This window comes from Carcharhinus amblyrhynchos, chromosome 16, assembly GCF_965287045.1.
Source record: "Carcharhinus amblyrhynchos chromosome 16, sCarAmb.v2.hapA, whole genome shotgun sequence".
NCBI lineage: Eukaryota > Metazoa > Chordata > Chondrichthyes > Carcharhiniformes > Carcharhinidae > Carcharhinus > Carcharhinus amblyrhynchos.
The window spans coordinates 58772320-58791797 of record NC_137339.1 but is presented as its reverse complement, the minus strand read 5'-3'; the positions used below and the strand labels follow the sequence as shown (position 1 = coordinate 58791797).

The window sequence follows — 19478 nt, the reverse complement described above, 5'->3', positions numbered from 1 at the left end:
AATCAATATTTTGCCTCAGTTTTCACAGTGGAGGAAATGTGTACAATCCCAATAGGAACAGGTAATGCAGAGGTTATAGAAAGGGAGGGACTTAGAACAATCATCATCAAGAATGGAATAATGCTCAACAAACTATTGGGACTGAAGGCCAAGGTGTGATGGCTTACATCCTTGGGTATTAAAGGAAGTATCAGTGGATCTATTGGTTATAATTTTCCAAAATTTCCTGAATGTGGGAATGGTTCCAATGGATTAGAAAAATGCTAACGTAACAACTTTATTTAGAAAGGGAGCAAGGCAGAAAGTAGGAAATTCCCAACCTGTTATTTTAACATCGGTTGTTGGGAAATTGTGAGAATCCATTATTAAGAAAATAAGAGTGAGACATTTGAAAAGTCAAAACACAATCCATCAGAGTTACTATGGTTTTACGAAGGATAAATCATGTTTGCTTGAGTTAGTGTCATAGCGTGATAGAGGTTTACAGCATGGAAACAGGCCCTTTGGCCAAACTTGTCCATGGCGCCCTTTTTAAAACCCCTAAGCTAATCCCAGTTGCCCGCATTTGGCCCATATCCCTCTAAACCCATTGTTCCCATGTAACTATCTAAATGCTTTTAAAAGATAAAATTGCACCTGCCTCTACTATTACTTCTGGCAGCTTGTTCCAGACACTCACCACCCTCTGTGTGAAAAGATTGCCTCCCTGGACACTTTTGTATCTCTCCCCTCCCACCTTAAACCTGTGCCCTCTAGTTTTACACTCCCCTACCTTTGGGAAAAGATACTGACTATCTATCTGACTGTCTATCTTGTCTATACCCCTCATTATTTTATAGACCTCTATAAAATCACCCTCAGCCTCTTATGCTCCACAGAAAAAATTCCCAGTCTATTCAGCCTCACCTTATAACTCAATCCATCAAGTCCCAGTAGCATCCAAGTAAATCTTTTCTGCACTCTTTCTAGTTTAATAATATCCTTTCTATAATGGGGTGATTAGAATTGCACACAGTATTCCAAGTGTGGCCTTACCAATGTCTTGTACAACTCCAACTAGAAGTCCCAACTCCTGTATTTAATGTTCTGACCAATGAAACTAAGCATGCCGAATGCTTTCTTCACCACTCTGTCCACCTGTGACTCCACTTTCAAGGAGCTATGAACATGTACCCTAAGATCTCTTTGTTCTGTAACTCTCTCCAACACCTCACCATTAACTGAGTAAGTCCTGCCCTGGTTCAATCTTACCAAAATGCAACACCATGCGTTTGTCTAAATTAAATTCCATCTGCTATTCATCAGCCCATTGGCCCAATTGATCAAGATCCCATTACAATAGGAGATTTTCTCTCAGAGGGTAGTGAATCTCTGGAATTCTCTGCCCATTGAAGTGGTAGAGGCTACCTCATTGAATATGTTTAAGTCACAGGGAGATAGATTTTTGATCAATAAGGGAATTAAAGGTTATGGGGAGCAGGCAGGTAAGTGGAACTAATCCACTTCAGATCAGCCATGATCTTATTGAATGGCGGGGCAGGCGCGAGGGCTAGATGGCCTACTCCTTCTCCTATTTCTTATGTTCTTATGTTATTATAACTTCTTTAACTGTCCATTATGTCATCTGCAAACTTACTAATCATGCCCCCTATATTCTCATCCAAATCATTAATATAAATGACAAATAACAGTGGGCCCAGTACTGATCCCTGAGGTACACTGCTGGTCACAGACCTCTAGTTTGAAAAAAAAACAACTCTCTACAACGACCTCCTGGCTTCTATCAAGAAGCCACTTTTGTATCCATTTGGATCCCATGAGATTTAACTTTATGCAACAACCTACCATGCAGTACCTTGTCAAAGGCCTTGCTAAGGTCCATGTAGACAACATTAACTGCGTTGCTCTCATCTACCTTCTTGGTTACTTCTACAACAAACTCAATCAAATTTGTGAGACATGATTTTCCACTCATAAAACCATGCTGACTGTCACTAATCTGTCCTTGCATCTCTGAAAAGTTCTTTAAAGATGCAACAACAAAGTGGATAATGGGGATCCTGTAGATGTAGTATATCTGGGCTTCAAGGAGGTGCTTGATAAGGTGCTGCACAGAAGGTTAATGCACAAGGTAAGGGTAATTTATTAGCTTGGATAGATGATTGGCTAACTGACTGCTTCAATACAGAGAGATCTGTGTGTCCTTGTGTATGAGTTGCCGAAAACTAGTAATCAGGTACATCAGGTAATAGGGAAAGCAAATGGAATTTTTACACTTATGGCTAAAAGAATAGAGGAAAACAGTAAGGAAGTGTTGCCGCAATTATACAAGATGTTATAAGACTGCACTTGGAGTACTATGCACAGTTTTAGTCCCCTTATTTGCAGAAGATGTAGTGGCAATAGAGATAGTTCAGAGGAGGATCACTAGATTGATTCCAGAGATGAAGGGTATCTGTTACAAAGAGAGATTGAGCAGTTTAAACCTATACTCTCTAGAGTTGAGAAGAATGAGAGATCTAGTTGAAGTATATAAGATGATAAAGGGGACTGACAGGGTAGACTTGGAGAGGATGTTTCCTCTTGTGGGGCAATCTAGAACAAGTGGTCCTAGTTTTAGGATAAGGGCTAGGAGATTTAAAAGAGAGATGATGAGAAATTACTTGTCTCACAGGGTGGGAATCTGTGCAATTTACTACCCCAGAGTGCCCTGGATGCTGGATCATTGAGTAAATTTAAAGAGGAGATAGATTTTTAATTTGTAATGGGTTGAAGGACTATGGTGAATGGGCAGGAAAGTGGAGTTGAGGCCAATATAAGATCACCCATGATCATATTGAATGGCGGAGCAGGCTTGAGGGGCTGAATGGACTACTCCTGCTCCTAGTTCTTATTCTCTTGATTCAAATTATCTATCAGATCTAATTCCGAATCTATTCCAGGATTTGAAGTTGAGAAATAAGAATTAAAAGAAGCAAACATGCTTGGGCCAAAATGAAAGGCTAATTGATGAGATGAGACTTTGGCAAATTGGTTACTTACACATCAGGAACATTGGATTGGGCTTCTTTATGAAATCTGGCAGGTAGAGCCACTTAATGAGATTGGAGCTCAGTCCCAGGCTGGACCTCCAAGGGTAATCTGTAAAGGACATCAGCAGGGAGAAAATTCACTCTCGGACTGGAGCTGATAATGGATCCCCAATGACACAATACTGTGACTAGTACATGTGCTTAAGGGAGGGAATAGTTCAACACAATACTGAAACGTTGGTCTAGCCCATAGCATGGGATATGCTGACAGGACACCAAGTGTTAAGATGAGGCATTTTGGCATCAGTAGCTGATGTCCAAAGAGGAGGGCAGAAGGTGTAGACGTAATTATTTTAGGGCCCAGGGAAAAGAAAGTAGTTTGATAGTAGCCCTATTTTGTTAGAATAGAGTGCCACTACCGATGGGTATCACATAATTGAAAGGTTACTCAGGCAGTCCAGTTACATTACAGGCACTGGAGTACATCTGAATGCATTTGGAGCCCTTTAAATGGTCCTTGAGCACAATTAGAGTGTTGCTACTACTGCAGGGCTGCATGGAAGCAGTATTTCATATGCACTGTGGGCCTCAGAATGTTGCCAAGGGTGATTAAATATACTCTTGGAGGTTTCACCACATGATTTATCCCCACACTCTGGCATGGTGGCACAGCGGTTAGCACTATTGCCTCACAGCGCCAGGGTTCAATTCTGGCATTGGGTGACTGTCTGTGTGGAGTTTGCACATTCTCCCCTGCCTGGGTTTCCTCTGGGTGCTCCGGTTTCCTCCCACAGTCCAAAGATGGGCAGGTTAGGTGACTGGCCATGCTAAATTATCCCTAATGTCTCACGATGTACAGGTTGGGGGATTAACAGGCTTATAGACATTGGGTTATGGGTTAGGGCCTGGGTGAGATGCTTTGTTGGTGCAGATTCGACAGGCTGAATGGCCTCCTTCTGCATTGTAGGGATTCTATAGTTAGACAGCTAACACATTCATCCTTGTGACACACTGCCTTCCTACACCAATTGGAAAGCAAAAAGATTCATTACCCAGTTGACTGTTAGTCAAACAGCCTTCCCTTCCCCAGCTTTCAATATTTTTATATCTGGAAAAGAGAAATATTTTTTCATGTCCCTACAATTTTCTCCAGGGTTACACACAGCAGTGTCCTGGAGATTGCTCAATTCCTGTGGACTGCGGGCAAACCCTGGACGTCCATATCCAATAACAGAGGGAACCAGCCCCCAGTGCACCTTGACACAACAGGAATAGTCTTCATCTCCGCGGAGTTAAACACAAAGCTAACTGTGAACAGGATACACGGCAGTGGATATCAGCATTGAATGCTTTTTATAGAACAGAATCATAGAATATCTACAGTGCAGAAGGAGGCCATTCAGCCCATCAAGCCTGCACTGACAACAATCCCACTCAGGCCCTATTCCCGTAACCTCATGGATTTACCCTACTAAACCCCCTGTTATCAAGGGGCAATTTAGCATTGCCAGTCAACCTAATCTTCACATCTTTGGATTTTGGGAGGAATGCAGAGCACACAGAGGAAACCCACACAGACATGGGGAGAATGTGCAAAATCCACACTGAGAGTAACCCAAGGCTGGAATTAAACCCGGGTCCCTGGCGCTATGAGGCAGCAGTGCTAACCACTATGCTACCGTGCCTTTTATAAGTGTCTCTCTGATCTCACTACATCTGGTGACTGGAGGGAATTTCTACTGTGAGCTCCAATAGACTGGTTAATTTACAGCAGGTTGGCGCATTATCCCAGTGGCTTAAGGATGCACCTTTGCAGAGAGATGGAGGGATCCCAATACACAGCAAATACTGGAAGGGAATGATGAAGGTGATGAAGCAGCAGTATTTGGGCCATATCTCAGCGATGGCCTTCCTCCGGCGACGGCACAGAACAGCCAACAACCACAAGGCGTGAATCGCAGAGTACAAGTCCATCCGCTGCCCAATCAGGTTGATGGCTACCATGAAGCAGACCTGAGAAGGAACAAATGGTTAACCTTTTCCACACCAGATTTCCACATTGACATCCTGTTTAAAGTGTTCAAATTTATTTATTAGTGTCACAAGTAGGCTTCCATTAACACTGCAAAGAAGTTATAGTGAAAATCCCGCAGTTGCCACACTCCAGCACCTGTTTGGGTACACTGTAGAAGAATTTAACACAGCCAAAGCACCTAACCTGCATATCTTGTGGACTATTCTGTGCAGAGAACATCTCTTTCAATAAGACTTGTGTGTGTTACTTTGAATCTACGCATGCAAACCACGTCTTTTTATTTTTGCTTAGAACCCACAACTGCTAACATAGTTAGGATCTTACGCCTGTCCAGACTTGGGGTTCAACAAAACCTCCACTTGCTCGTACAAGTGGGTTAAAATTAATGACCACTAGATCCAAACCCAGACATTGGTTTAAAATGGAGATGTTACAGATCAACGCAAAACAGGGTAGTGTGGTGGTACAGTGCTTCAAAGTGTTGCTTCACAGGACCTGGATTCCTGGCTTGGGTCACTGTCTGTGCAGAGTTTGCACATTCCCCCTGAGTCTGCGTGAGTCACACATAGGGCTAAATTGGAAAGGATGGTGGATTTCATAGCGTTTTATAGCACAGAAAGAGGCCCTACAGCCCAACTTGTCTGTGCCAGCCATCAAACACTTATCTATTCTAATCTCTTGTGGGTGGCATAGTGGCACAGTGGTTAGCATGCTGCCTCACAGGGATGTGGATTTGATTCCTGGCGGGTCGCTTGTCTGTGCAGAGTATGCATGTTCTCCCCAGGTCTACGTGGATTTCCTCTGGGTGCTCCAGTTTCCTCCCACAGTCTGAAAGATGTGCTGGTTACATGCATTGGTCAGGCTAAACTCTCGCTCAGTGTACCCAAACAGGTGGGGGAGTGTGGCAACTAGAGGACTTTCACAGTAATTTCATTGCACTTTTAATGTAAGCCTACTTGTGACACTAATAAATAAACTTAAACTTTTTTCCCGCACTAGGGTCCATAACCCTGCATGCTATGGTGTTACAAGTGTTTCTCCATTAAACGGCATTAGTAAACTAATTCGGTTCTTTGCACAAGCCAACAGCTTAATGGTCATGGGAGCGGCACAGTAGTTGCTACCTCACACCGTCAGGGACCCAGATTCAACTCTGGCCTCGAGTTACTGTCTCCCCATGTCTGCATGGATTTCCTTTGGGCGCTCTGGTTTCCTCCCACTGTCCAAAGATAGAATCATAGAAACCCTACAGCACAGGAAGAGGCTTTCGGCCCATTGAGTCTGCACCAATCACAATCCCACCCCGGCCCTACCCCCATATTCCTACATATTTACCCACTAATCCCTCTAACCTATGTATCTCAGGACACTAAGGGCAATTTTATCATGGCCAATCAACCTAACCCACACATCTGTGGACTGTGGGAGGAAACTGGAGCACCCGGAGGAAACCCACACAGACACAAGGAGAATGTGCAAACTTCACACAGGTAGTAATCCAAGCCGGGAATCGAACCCAGGTTCCTGGAGCTGTGAAGCAGCACTGCTAACCACTGTGCTACTGTGCCGCCCCAAAAGATGTGCAAGTTAGATTGATTGGCCATGCTAAATTGACCCTTAGTGCAAATAGGGTCATGGGGATAGGATCTGGGTAGGATTGTTGTCGGTGCAGGCTCGATGGGCTATATGGCCTCCTTCTGCACTGTAGGGATTCTATGACTCTATGTTTCTAATAGTTAATGCAGGATCGATGGGCCAAATGGCCTCCTTCTGTACTATAGGGATTCTATGATAACTTTTACTAAGACACAGCATGTTTATTTAGATCACTTTTAAGAACAGAATTCATATTCTCAAATTGGCATACTGGGATATAAATCCACATTCTCTGGAATATTCATCCAATGACAAAATGACTACTACACATTATATGTTTTTATTAACTTTGTGTCAAATAGTCGATATCTTACGCTAATAAATGGAACACAACACCTTTAACCTGAGATCTCCAACTTGCCAAATAAAAAGAAATTGAAAACTGAGAAAGTGAAGAACTCGCACAGGGTGACTGTACCTCCAACCCAAACTTATAAAAGAAGTAGTTTGTGAAGTATTTGATGCAGTTCAGTAGCCCATCGTCCAGATGCTGACGTGTGATATTGTCAAGTAAGGTTCCTCTTAAAGGTGTCTTGACTCCATTGTGGAGCCTATAATACTGTTGGTGGCGATAAACAGTAGCTTCAAATGCCAATAAGCCCAGGATGATCAAATGGTTCTAAAGAGAACAAGATGCAATGTGGTTAGTGGAGGACTTACAGGTTGTTGCTGCCTAGCTGAACATTTCCAAGGCAATCAATAGATTTAATTAAAAGCCTACTTCCATTGTGTTAATCCATCTAACTAACACTCATAATGTTGGCTGGTAGGAATATTGAGTACTGGGGATAAAATGAAAACCAGAAGTTTTAAAGTTTATTGATTAGTGTCACAAGTACATTAACACTGCAATGAAGTTACTGTGAAAATCCCCTAGTCGACACATTCTGAAGTGATCGGGTACACTGGGAGAGAATTTATCATGGTCAATCCACCTAACCAACACGTCTTTCGGATTGTGGGAGGAAACCGGAACACCCGGAGGAAACCCATGCAGACATGGGGAGAATGTACAAACTCCACACAGGCACCCAAGCCAGGAATCGAACCTGGGTCCCTGGCACTGACCACTGTGCCATCATGCCACCACAAAGAGGATACAAAGAGGATATAGCCTACTGAAGAAACAATTCTTTACCAGGAAGATGATTGCTTTGGTTTGGGCACACCTGAAGAATAGAAACAGCTATAATAACCACACTACTGAGATAATGGAGCAAAAAGCTGCTCCCGCAGGGAAGGCAAATAAAGCTCTGACAATGTCAAGAGAGACTCGCCTCAGAAGTGATACTGAAGCAGCCCAGTTAGTTCAGGGCAAGTAACTGCAGAGTTAATTCAGACCCATCCATGCTGCTGAGTGAACTTGGAAGCAAGTTACAGCAATCCAGTCTGTTCATCTGTAAACACCGTCATTGTAATGTGCATTGTAATTTAATCTGATGTTTAATTGCTTATTATGGAATCCCTGCCATGCAGAATGGACAGTGCATTACAAGAATGATTACACTGTTTAAGTACTTCTTTGGTTGAAAATGCTTTGGCACATTTTGAGGGGTTTTATAAAAGGCTCATAGGAAGTTTGCTTGTTTGAATATACAATCGATGCAACTAACCTGAAAAAAAACCCTTTGCCTATTAATTATTTTAAAATAAGTTATTTTTCAGGTGAATGCACTGAATTCTAACCCTGCTAGGTTACACGTTTGTCTAAAAGTGAAGATGCTGTTATTTCCATTAGGTGGACATGATGTGGAGATGCCGGCGTTGGATTGTGGTAAACACTGTAAGAAGTCTCACAACACCAAGGTAAAGTCCAACCAGTTTGTTTGATAGTAAACCCACAAGCTTTCGGGGTTTGCCCCTTCGACAGGTGAGTGAAGAGTTCTGGTGGTGGTGAGAACTCTCCATTCACCTGACGAAGGGACAAACCCCAAAAGCGTGTGGGTTTACTATCAAATAAACTGGTTGGACTTTAACCTGATGTTGTGAGACTTCTTACTGTGTTTCCATTAGGTACAGAGCGTGCTTCAGTCAGAGGTTTCCCACTTAATTCCACAACTACTGTAAATAAAGGCACAGTACCACAACAGATCAATGTACGAGATCTTCTCTTGACCAGCATCTGAGGTGCCTCTAACCCGATGGTTTTAGATAAAGATGTATAAACGGAAACGTCAGTCCATTTGCTATGTAAGATTTAACGAAGCCTGGTCAGTACTGCATCTTCAGCAGTCGTTCACCTGGACCTCTGCCTCGTCTTTCGCCTTTTACACTTCAGCCTACACACGAACTTCTTCCGCCACTTTGCTCTCATGTCGGCAAGGATCTCAAAACCCCAGAATCAAAAGGAGGAGGCACGCTCGGCCAGCCAGAGGTTTCCCAAGTAGGACTGAACACTCTTAGAAAGAGAATCAACTGGGGACAAGAGTGACTCATGAACAATTCACTCTAAAGTCAGGGCCATATTGGGGAGTCACTCTGAGTAGTATTCTTTCATTTAGAGCTATCTAAATGGTGAGGGGACTGGATATTTTCCATGCAATAAGTCGATTCCACATATTGTGACATGCTTCCCCCAGAAAAATACTATGTCTTTTAAAACTGATGAGGTTTCGTACCTTGACACAGGGCAAGACATCACTCTCACACTTCTTCAGAGCACCATACCAATATGTCGGGTCAATAGGCCCAGCGTACAGAGTGGATGTGGAAAGCAATTCTTGGCTTCCATTCTGAGAGCAGGATAAAACAAAACACAAATATTGAATTAGGTTCAGAAATGCCAGAGTGAGGGATGGCAGGGTTAGGAATAGTAAGCTTCACTTTATTGAATGCGAGGGGTGACTCGGGAGGTGAGGGAAAGAAGAAGGTTGGAATGAAATGGGAGCAAGGGAAGGATGTTGGAATGAGATGCGAGGAGAGAAGAAAGTTGGAATGGGATGAGAGGGAAGGAAGAAAGTTGGAATGGGATGAGAGGGAAGGAAGGAAGTTGGAATGGGATGAGAGGGAAGGAAGGAAGTTGGAATGAGACACAAAGGAGAGAAGGAGGTTAGAATGAGATGAGAGGGAGAGAAGGAAGGCAGAATGAGATGAAAGGAAAGAAAGGATGTTGGAATGAGATGCGAGGTTTGAAGGAGGTTGGAATGAGATGTGAGGTTTGAAGGAGGTTGGAATGAGATGTGAGGTTTGAAGGAGGTTGGAATGAGATGAGAGGGTGAGGAGGAGGTTGGGGCCGAATGGCCTACCCCTGCTGCTATTTTCTATGTTTCTATGGAAGGTGAGGGAGATCAGGATTTTAAATACTATCAGCCATGATTATAATAAATGGTGGAGCAGGTGTGAAGGGCCTCCTCCTGCTTTTAGTTTTTATGTTTCTATGCATGAGTTGTGAGAGATAGGAAGATGTTGGAATGAGATAAGAGGGAGGAATGGTGCTAGGATGGAGTGAGGTGTGAAGGGAAAGATGTGAGCAAAATGCCAACATTCTGGATTGCTGTAGGGCAATATCGGGGATTGTGTCTTTTATATTCTAATTTATATGTCCGTTCATATGTTATTTAATTTCAGTATAATACTTGCAGGGCTACATAGAGCAAGCCCAGAGGGCCAGACAGCTAGAAGCCTGCTCTGCTGACAGATAATGATTAACGCGTGCTATCAACTTCTGATGTGTGGGAGATCGCTCGAATTATCACGACAATGGGAGAATCGGCATTAAGACAGCCAGGCTCCATACAGTCTAAGGAGGGAATAGCCTTCCACAAAACACCATCATCTAGCAGAGGGGAATAACGATCAATACATCAGTGCAAATCAGTTGAGCAAATACAACGCTTTGACAGTATAATCAGGTAAACGGAACAGCCCAAGAAACTGATTAACAAAGTTATACTGAACAATGCAGCCTGCATTAGAAGATTAAAAGAGCCATTTTATATCTAACTCGAGGAATTAATATGCTAATGTAAACCTTTTTTTATTAACCCATACCGAATCTACCAAGGGTAGAGAGAACTCACAGGCGACCTGAGATTTCAGGCCCTACTTCGACTCTCCCTCATGCACACGGAATAAAAACTTTTCTTGAAGTTCAACTTGGTCTCCAAGACTCGACTCATTTTATTCTCCTCCAACATGGATACACTCCTCAAAATATCCATATCTGATCATCAGACTCAATAGCCTTATTCCACTTTCCCCCTTAAATCCTTTGATCCCTTAAGTCCCAAGAACAATATCATAGAATCATACAATCCTGACAGTGCAGAAGGAGGCCATTCAGCCCATCACACCTGCACCAACAACAATCCCACCCAGGCCCTATCTCTGTCACTCAACATATTTGCCCTGGTGATCCCCCTGACACTAAGGGGCAATTTAGCATGATGATCAGTTATGATCATAATGAATTATGGAGCAGACTTGAAGGGTGGAATGGCCTACTCCTATTTTCTATGATTTTATGTTTTCAATGTTTCCTCATTAGCTTCACTTTGCACAGATTCCAATGTGGCCAATCCTCTGTCCACATCCAGTCTACCATTAAGTTCTATCTTCCCATCCTTTTGCTCTTTGTCCCAAAACCTAACCCCAGAGCACTGAATCAACAGCCTCTTACTCCATATCTTTCCTACCTCGAACCTTCAGCAACCCTCTCAGACTGTCAGGCTTCACTCTTCACACCTCTAACTCAAGCCTCTTCTTTCCTCGTTACTGGGTCCAACTCTCTCCAATCCAACTCTAGGTCCCTCCAGTTCACTCTATGCCCTGTCCTGCTCAAAGGTGATCCGTTTCACCATCCTGAATGTCACATCTCTCAATTTCTTTTATTCTTTGCACCACGATGGACATTGCTTTTTAATAAACATGCTGTAAAAATACAAATTGCTGCTGACAAAGCACAAGAAACACAAGATTGTGTCACTACTTACCAGAGTGCAGTTTGCAGAATACTTGGATAACTTCACCACCTTCAGCTGGTACATCATTTTACACACAACCATGACACAGGCCCACGCTGTGGAAATACTGGATGCCAGCGGACGGAATGAGGAATAGGGCAATGCAACTACCCAGAGAATAAGAAAAATGTAATTCATCAACGAAACCTGCAAAAGATTCAAATGTACTCGGTGACAAGTCTCCAGACAATCCCCAGTGAAACAAGCGTCTTGTTGCATGGTAGGAAACAAGGGACAACTGAGGCCCCGATATCTAAATGTAATGTGTGTAGGAGCAGCCTGATGGTGGGCCATTGTGAAATTGATACACTGGCTCACAAAGGTGGCCTCATACCTGCACCAGCAGCACTCGCCTGACCTGTTTCAACTGGCAGTCATCCCAAATAGGCTTCGACTCCAAAAGAGAAAATGCTGGGAAATCTCAGCAGGCTTGGCAGCATCTGCAATGAGCTCTTTTCTCTCCTTACAGATGCTGCCAGACCTGCTGTGATTCTCCAGCATTGTCTCTTTTGGTTTCAGGTCCCAGCATCCGCAGGAGTTTGCTTTTATCCGGGCTTTGACTGGGAGTGTTCTATACCTGGGAGTGATCTATACCTGGGAATGTTCTATACCTGGGTGCAATTAGTACCTGGAGACATGCCGCACCTGAACACAGAAACCAGAATGCAACTTCCTGTTAATAGGGTAAAATTGTGTGTGGATCTGTGAGATGCAGGATTCACGGCTTGTTAGCAATAGATCAACTAAACAAGGGGAGTTGGAGGGCTAGATTGGCCAGTCATGAACAGTAATCAGAAGGTCAAGGTAGGTGTCCTGGTAAGGGTGCTTGCTCTGTCACTACTTGCCACTGTAACCTATAGCATGGAGTTATGATCTCTGAGGGGGCGTGGGAGCTGGGGACTGTGCAGAGGGGTGTCACTCTATTATGCATGCGGATGTAGGAATCTATAAAGTAAAAGGTTGACAGGAATATAAAGATTCAATAAATGGAGGTTGCTAAACCCAGCAGAAATGTACAATGTGCTCTTCCAGAGTTGGGTTTGATTCTGAGATTGCCTTGTTGCTGCCGGGTGGAAGGGAACTTCCAGTTCCTGGATCCAGCTTTTTGGCAGAAAATTGTTAGAGTATCAGACATTTGGAAATTCCCACACTGGTTTCCCGATCCCCCACCATAGCTCCAGCAAGAATGACAACACCAAGCGTGGAATATTGCAGAACCTTTGTGGGAATTTGACTCCAGACTATTTTATCCTGCTGTCTGGCCTGGTTACACAGGTATAAACACTGATGCTCAATAAACAGGTTCCTCAATGAAGATTTCATAGACTCTCTACAGTGCAGAAGGAAGCCATTTGGCCCATCGAGTCGGCACCAGCCACTCAGGCCCTATCCTCAGAAATCCACATATTTACCCTCTCCTACCTGTCCTACCAGCTTTGAGGAGAAAATCTAGACTGACCTTCGACCTAACTCCATTTATCCACACTCTCCTTCTACCCACCCATACTAACATATCCTCCACCCCTCACCCGCAATCCTCACACTTGAAATTCATCTGATTCAAACAGCTTTCATGGTCTACATGTTTCATCAATTTCTCCTTAGGGCAAGCATTTTTGTTTGTGTTAATGTTCTCACCTCTTTTAATGTAATCCAAATAATAAAGGAAGAGATGATCTTGAGGATGTGCAGTTCCAGGAGTCTCCACATCAAGACTTGGGCTTGATGCACCATTTCCAGGAAGCGCAAGAATAGTGTCGCCAATCTGTCAATCACCATGCTCCAGGGACTTGGATATCCTGAACGGTGAAAAGGAACAAGCTGAAGATTCTCAGATTTCTTGAGCTAAATACCAATGTCTGACCTAGTTGGGACCTTGTAGTTACCTCACTCAATCAGTCATTTTCTGTGTGTGAGCATAGAAAGTGATTATTATTCGATTGTTTGACTGTTTCACAGCTGAATCACAACTTCACACGCTAACCATTGGATAATGATCAGAGGCAGTGAATATTTGAATAGGAGGAGGCCATATTTCCTCTCAAACCTGTCCTACCATTCACTCAAATCTAGACTGACTTGTGACCTAACTCCATTTACACACATCTCCCCCTGCCCAACTACAAACCACCCCCCCCCCACCATCCCCCCACCACACCCACTCCCCTTTCCTCACCCCATCCTTTAATACTTCTGGCTAACAAAAACCTGTTTATTCAAACCTAATAATTGATCCAACATCAATTGCTGTTTGCAGACGATCCAAACTTCTACCCATCTTGCGTGAGGAAGTATGTCCTCATTTTATTCCTATACGGTCTAGCTCTGAAGTTTAGACTATGTCCCTAGTTTTTGGCTTCCTGATCAGTAGAAATGCTATTTAGGGATGTCCTGGGATAGCAAGGTGACACAGTGGTAAGCACTACTGCCTCACAGTGCCAGGGACCCAGGTTCAGTTTCAGCCTTGAGTGACTGTCTGTATGGAGTTTGCATGTTCTCCCTGTGTCAGCATGGGTTTCCTCCTGATGATCTGGTTTCCTCCCACACTTCAAAGATGTGTATTTTAGGTTGACTGACCATGTTGAGTTTTCCCTTCGTGTTGGGTTTAGCAGAGTAAATATGTGGGATTTATTGTCCGTGCAGACTTGATGAGCCAAATGGTCCCTTCTACACTGTAGGGGCTTTACAATTCTAGAAGTGGTTTCTCTCTCTACTTACCCTGTTTCCCTTATCTAGTAGATTCCAATAAAATCAAACATTCACTGTTCCAGGAAATATGAATTTGATTTGTGTTATCTCTCATAATTTAACCTCTGAAGCCCAGGTATCATTTTGATGAATCCATGCTGCCTTCCCTCCAAGTTAAGGATAGAGTTTACAAAAATAATAAAGGGACAAAACTAAAGGCTCTGTATCTGAATGCATGATGCATTCGAAACAGTACAGGTGAATTGTTAATGCAAATAGAAATTATTAAGTACAATCTGATAGCCATTATAAACACATGGCTTCAGGATGACATTGATTGGAACATGACTATTGAGGGAGCATGGCATTTAGAAAGGGCAGGAAGTTTGGAAATGGTGGAGGGACGGCTCTGTTAGATAATGATCATATTAGCGCAATAGAGAGCAATGGCCTAAGTTCAGGAAACCAGGATGTAGAAGTGGTTTGGGTAGGGTTAAGAAATGATAAAGGCAAAATGTCAGTTGTGGGAGCGGTGTACAGGTCCTCTAGCAAACTGTACAGTAGGACAGGGCATAAAAGATCTTGTCAGAAAAATACAATCATAATGCTGTGGCACCAATCAGAGAACAGACCATTCAAGACCAGGTATTGTGCAATGAGATAGGGTTAATTAACCTCAGAGTGAAGGTGTCTGTAGCTAACAGTGATCACAATATGATGGAATTCTATATTCAGGTTGAGGGAGAGAAGAGTGGGTCTAAGACTAGTATTTTAAAATTGAATAAGTTCCATTACGAGGCCATAAAAGCAGAGCTACTAAAGTGAACTGGCAAATGAGGTGAAAGGGTAGGTCAGTAGAGATGCAGGGATAGACAGTTAAAGAAATGTTTCAGCACACAGATATTCCAATGAGAAAAAAAATTCCACCATCCATGATTAAATAAAAAAGTTAAAGATTATATCAAACTTAAATTAAAAATATATGATTATGCAAAGATGGATGTGCAAAGATCTGCCTTTCCTGTGATTTCACATGGTTTAAGATTATGTGTATGCTCACCTGATCAACATAAACCTCTGGCTACTGTGTTCTTTTCTACATTCACCCCACTGACCTATCAGTGATTCTGACTGATATTGCCATTTCTTTGGGTAGAGCATTGAGGTTGACTGCTGTGCCTCCACTGACATCAACTCACTCAACACAGACCAGAGGCTGATCCTGAGCACACTCTGACCAAGCAACATATCAGAAAGTGCCTCATCCGGCTGGCTAGCAACTAAAGGGAAGATAGCGACCATATCACATCACTGCTACTCCATCAATAGGGCTTCTTTCCACAACCCCCCCCCTCCCCTTTCTCATCAAGTTGTTTCTTGGCCGCAGCTCCTATCCACTGGCAGTTCCTTTTAATTTTTTTTAGTTGGTTCATGAAATGTGGGCATCACGGACTGGGCCCACATTTATTACCCGTCCTTAATTGGCCTTGAACTGAATGGTTTGCTAAGCCATTTCAGACTCAGGTGTACACAGCACAATTTCAGAATTTCAGATGACATGAAATTTGGAAATATTTTTATTCATTTGCGGTACACAGGTGTCACTGGCTGGCCAGCATTTATTGTCCATCCCTCGTAACCCAGGGGCAGTTGAGAGTCAACCACATTGCTGCGGGTCTAGAGCCACATGTAAGCCCAACCAGGTAAGGATGGCAGATTTCCATCCCAAAAGAACATTAGTGAACGAGATGGGTTTTTATGATAATCAACAATAGTTCCATGGTCATCAGTAGATTCTTAATTCCAGGCATTTTTTATTGAATTCAAATTCCACCATCTACCATGGTGGGATTCAAACCCAGGTCCCCAGAACATTAGTTGGGTTTCTGGATGAATAGATTAGTGATAATACCATTGGACCATCACTTCCCCATAAATAAAAGGAATTGAGTTGAAATTGACATCTCTATGTGTAGAAATAGGTACAGACAAAAATAGTTAGGCAGATTAAAGCTTAAGGTCAGTTCAACCTAACTCAAATGTCAGAGTTAGCCATTCTACATTGTTCATCAGTATCCCATGGTACAGTTGCATAAGTCCAGTTGCCCATTGTTTCTGTATTTAACAGGAGAGGTGAGGGTAGAGGTTTGTGTAGGTTTGACTTCAAAGCCCAGGTCACGTTTGTCAATCACAAGGAGCCAAACATTACCATTCATTTCTGCTTCTTCCTCATGCTCCAAGCTTGGTTCCTTAGGTTCAAAGTCGAGCTTGTCTAGGGTGTTAATGCTGCTGCTGCGAATATTATCTCTGTGTTTATCAATCAATCTATTAAAACAAAACAGTTTGTAATTGTTTCGTATTTGGCTTCCAGTATAACCGAAGAGAAACTATTCTTTTATCAGGCCTAACCTTATACCTCTTTCATTTGAAGTTTATTTATTAGTGTCACAAGTAGGCTTACATTAACACTGCAATGAAGTTACTAACTGCCACACTCCAACGCCTGTTCGGGTACACTGAGGGAGAATTTAGCAGGCCAATGCACCTAACCAGCACATCTTTCAGACTGGGTCAGGAAATCGGAGCATCCGGAGGATATCCATGAAGACAATGTGAAGATTCCGCGCAGACAATGACCCAAGCTGGGAATTGAACCCAGATCTCTGGCACTGTGAGACAGTAGTGCTAACCGCTGTGCCACCGTGCTGCTCTTCATCATTGTTTAATCAGCACATCTTCAGGCTGGTGAGATCAGATTGAATCAAACTAAATAAATAACAGGTTTATCTTCAGGACCAGCTTCTTCTGCTGGACTCACATGTAAATTTTACATCCCTAGTTGCCTGAGGGAAGTTGAGAGTCAACTACATTGCTGCGGCTCTAGAGTCACATGTAGGCCAGACTGGGTAAGAGCAGCGGATTTCCTTCCCTAAAGGACATTAGTGAACCAGATGAGTTTTTCTGACAATCGGTTTCATGGTCATCAGCAGATTCTTAATTCCAGAACTTTTTTTTATTGATTTCAAATTCTGCCATCTGCCATGGTGGGATTCAATCCCAGGTTCTCAGAACATTTGCTGAGTTTCTGGATTAATAATCTAGCAATAATACTGCTCGACCAGTGCCTCCCCTCCTTTCATGTTGACAGTTGTGACAACTTCTACCACAGAAATGGAGATTTTCCAGAACATTCTAAACTAACAAACAATATCCTTAAAAAAAAAAATCAGATCACCCTAAATTCCAATGTTAATCGTTCCTTAAAAAAATTCCGGTATCGGAATCCAGAACCGCATCTGCACCAAAAGTTCCGTTTGTGTAAAAAGTTTTATTGAAATCCATACATTAGGTATTTTTTGTTTTACAGATAAACAGACTAACGGGTGAAAATATTGGGGAGATTCTCCAGGGCTTTAGCCAATTGGTTGAATCAGATGAGAGAGCCAAATCAGGATTCTCGCTGATTCCAACCCATTGCGAGTCTCCAAGACCACTGCCCTAACAAGGTAAGAGTCATAGTGGTTTACAGCATGGAAACAACCCCTTCGGCCCAACTTGTGCATGCCGTCCAGTTTTTACCATTAAGCTAGTCCCAATTGCTCGCGTTTGGCCCATATCTCTCCATACCAATCTTATTACATGTAACTGTCTAAATGCTTTCTAAAAGACAAAATTGTACCCATCTCTACTACTGCATCTGGCAGCTTGTTCCAGACACTCACCACCCTCTATGTGAAAAAATTGTCTCTCTGGACCCTTCTGAATCTCTCCCCTCTTACCTTAAACCTATGCCCTCTAGTTTTAGACTTCCCCATCATTGAGAAAAGATGCTGACTATCTATCTATCTTATCTATAGCCCTCATTATTTTATAGACCTCTATAAGATCACCCTTAAGCGTCTTAAGCTCCAGGGAAAAAAGTCACAGTCTATCCAGCATCTCCTTATAACTCAAACCATCAAGTCCTGGTAGCATCCTCGCAAATCTTTTCTGCATTATTTCTAATTGAATAATATTTTTTCTGTAATAGGGTGACCAGACCTGTACACAGTATTCCAAGAATGGCCTTATCAATGCCTTGTACAACTTTAACAAGACGCCCCAACTCCTGTACTCAGTGAACTGAATAATGAAACCAAGCATGCCGAATGCCTTCTTCACCGCTCTGTCCATCTGTGACTCCACTTTCAAGGAGTTAGGAACCTGAACTCCTAGATCCCCCTACCAGGTTCCCTGCCAGAGCAGATGAGAACCTGATCACTCCTGTTTTAAACACATTTAAATATGGGCTGGATGCTCTGGTCTCCTGGTCTATTCCCACCTTCATCCCCACCCCAGTGGGAGGTGCCGTGGGTGCCAATCTCCCCTCATCCTAATGAGCAGAGACCAGGCACTGTGGTCTTCAAATGGGAGGGGGGACGGTGGTGGGGGGCAAAGAGCTAAGTACTGCCTTCAACGGTGCCCATTGGCCTTTCTGCCAATGCCAGGCTGCTGAGGGAGGGTTCCCTCAAGGGATCAGGGGCTTGGGGAGGCTCAGGCAAAAGCATTGAGTCGGGGCTCTCCCCAAGGTTGGGGGTCTCATAACCTGACTTTTCCTTCTTGCAAATGGAAATGTGGAAATCACTCTTTTGATGGTGACTTCAGGCAACCTTCTGGTTCAAATCTGTATTTATTGTCTGTGTTCTGGCAAATCTTTGCAGTGGCCTGGTCACTTTAAAATCTATGCCCCTAAAGGCCTAGAACCCTTCAAAATCACAGCAGCACTCCATTCTAGCGTAGGGACTGCCCTTGGTGAATTTCAGAAGCCCCAGGTCTTACCAGACCTATTTGAAGTACTTTGCTTGACAGGAGACGTCAGTTTCATTAGGCAGATCTCCGTACTTTCTCTTATAAGGGTAATCTGAAAGCTCCTTGAAGCACTCTGATTGACAGGAGTTTTATATTTCACTAGGGGATCCCCATACTTTCTTGGATGAGTCCCAACTGCTCTGAAAACTCAGAATGGCTTTGAGTGACTGCTCCAAAGCAGATCAGCAAGGGAATTAGTTAAGGTTTGTTCACACAAGGAACAGATGTTTCATTAGCTGATAAAAAGCTTTTCTGACT

General features: G+C 43.1%; 1 protein-coding gene across 1 annotated transcript in view; it reads right to left on the bottom strand.

The window, feature by feature from the left end:
• LOC145353693 (piezo-type mechanosensitive ion channel component 2) overlaps nucleotides 1-19478 on the bottom strand; it is a 176616-nt gene that overhangs the window by 84815 nt on the left and 72323 nt on the right. Inside the window, exons 19-26 of the mRNA XM_080204463.1 lie at nucleotides 16582-16697; nucleotides 13323-13483; nucleotides 11633-11831; nucleotides 11483-11490; nucleotides 9342-9455; nucleotides 7142-7342; nucleotides 4841-5045; nucleotides 3043-3141 (exon numbers count right to left, since the gene is read on the bottom strand). Coding sequence (XP_080060589.1) covers nucleotides 3043-3141; nucleotides 4841-5045; nucleotides 7142-7342; nucleotides 9342-9455; nucleotides 11483-11490; nucleotides 11633-11831; nucleotides 13323-13483; nucleotides 16582-16697 — 1103 coding nt within the window. The remainder of the gene's footprint in view (nucleotides 1-3042; nucleotides 3142-4840; nucleotides 5046-7141; nucleotides 7343-9341; nucleotides 9456-11482; nucleotides 11491-11632; nucleotides 11832-13322; nucleotides 13484-16581; nucleotides 16698-19478) is intronic.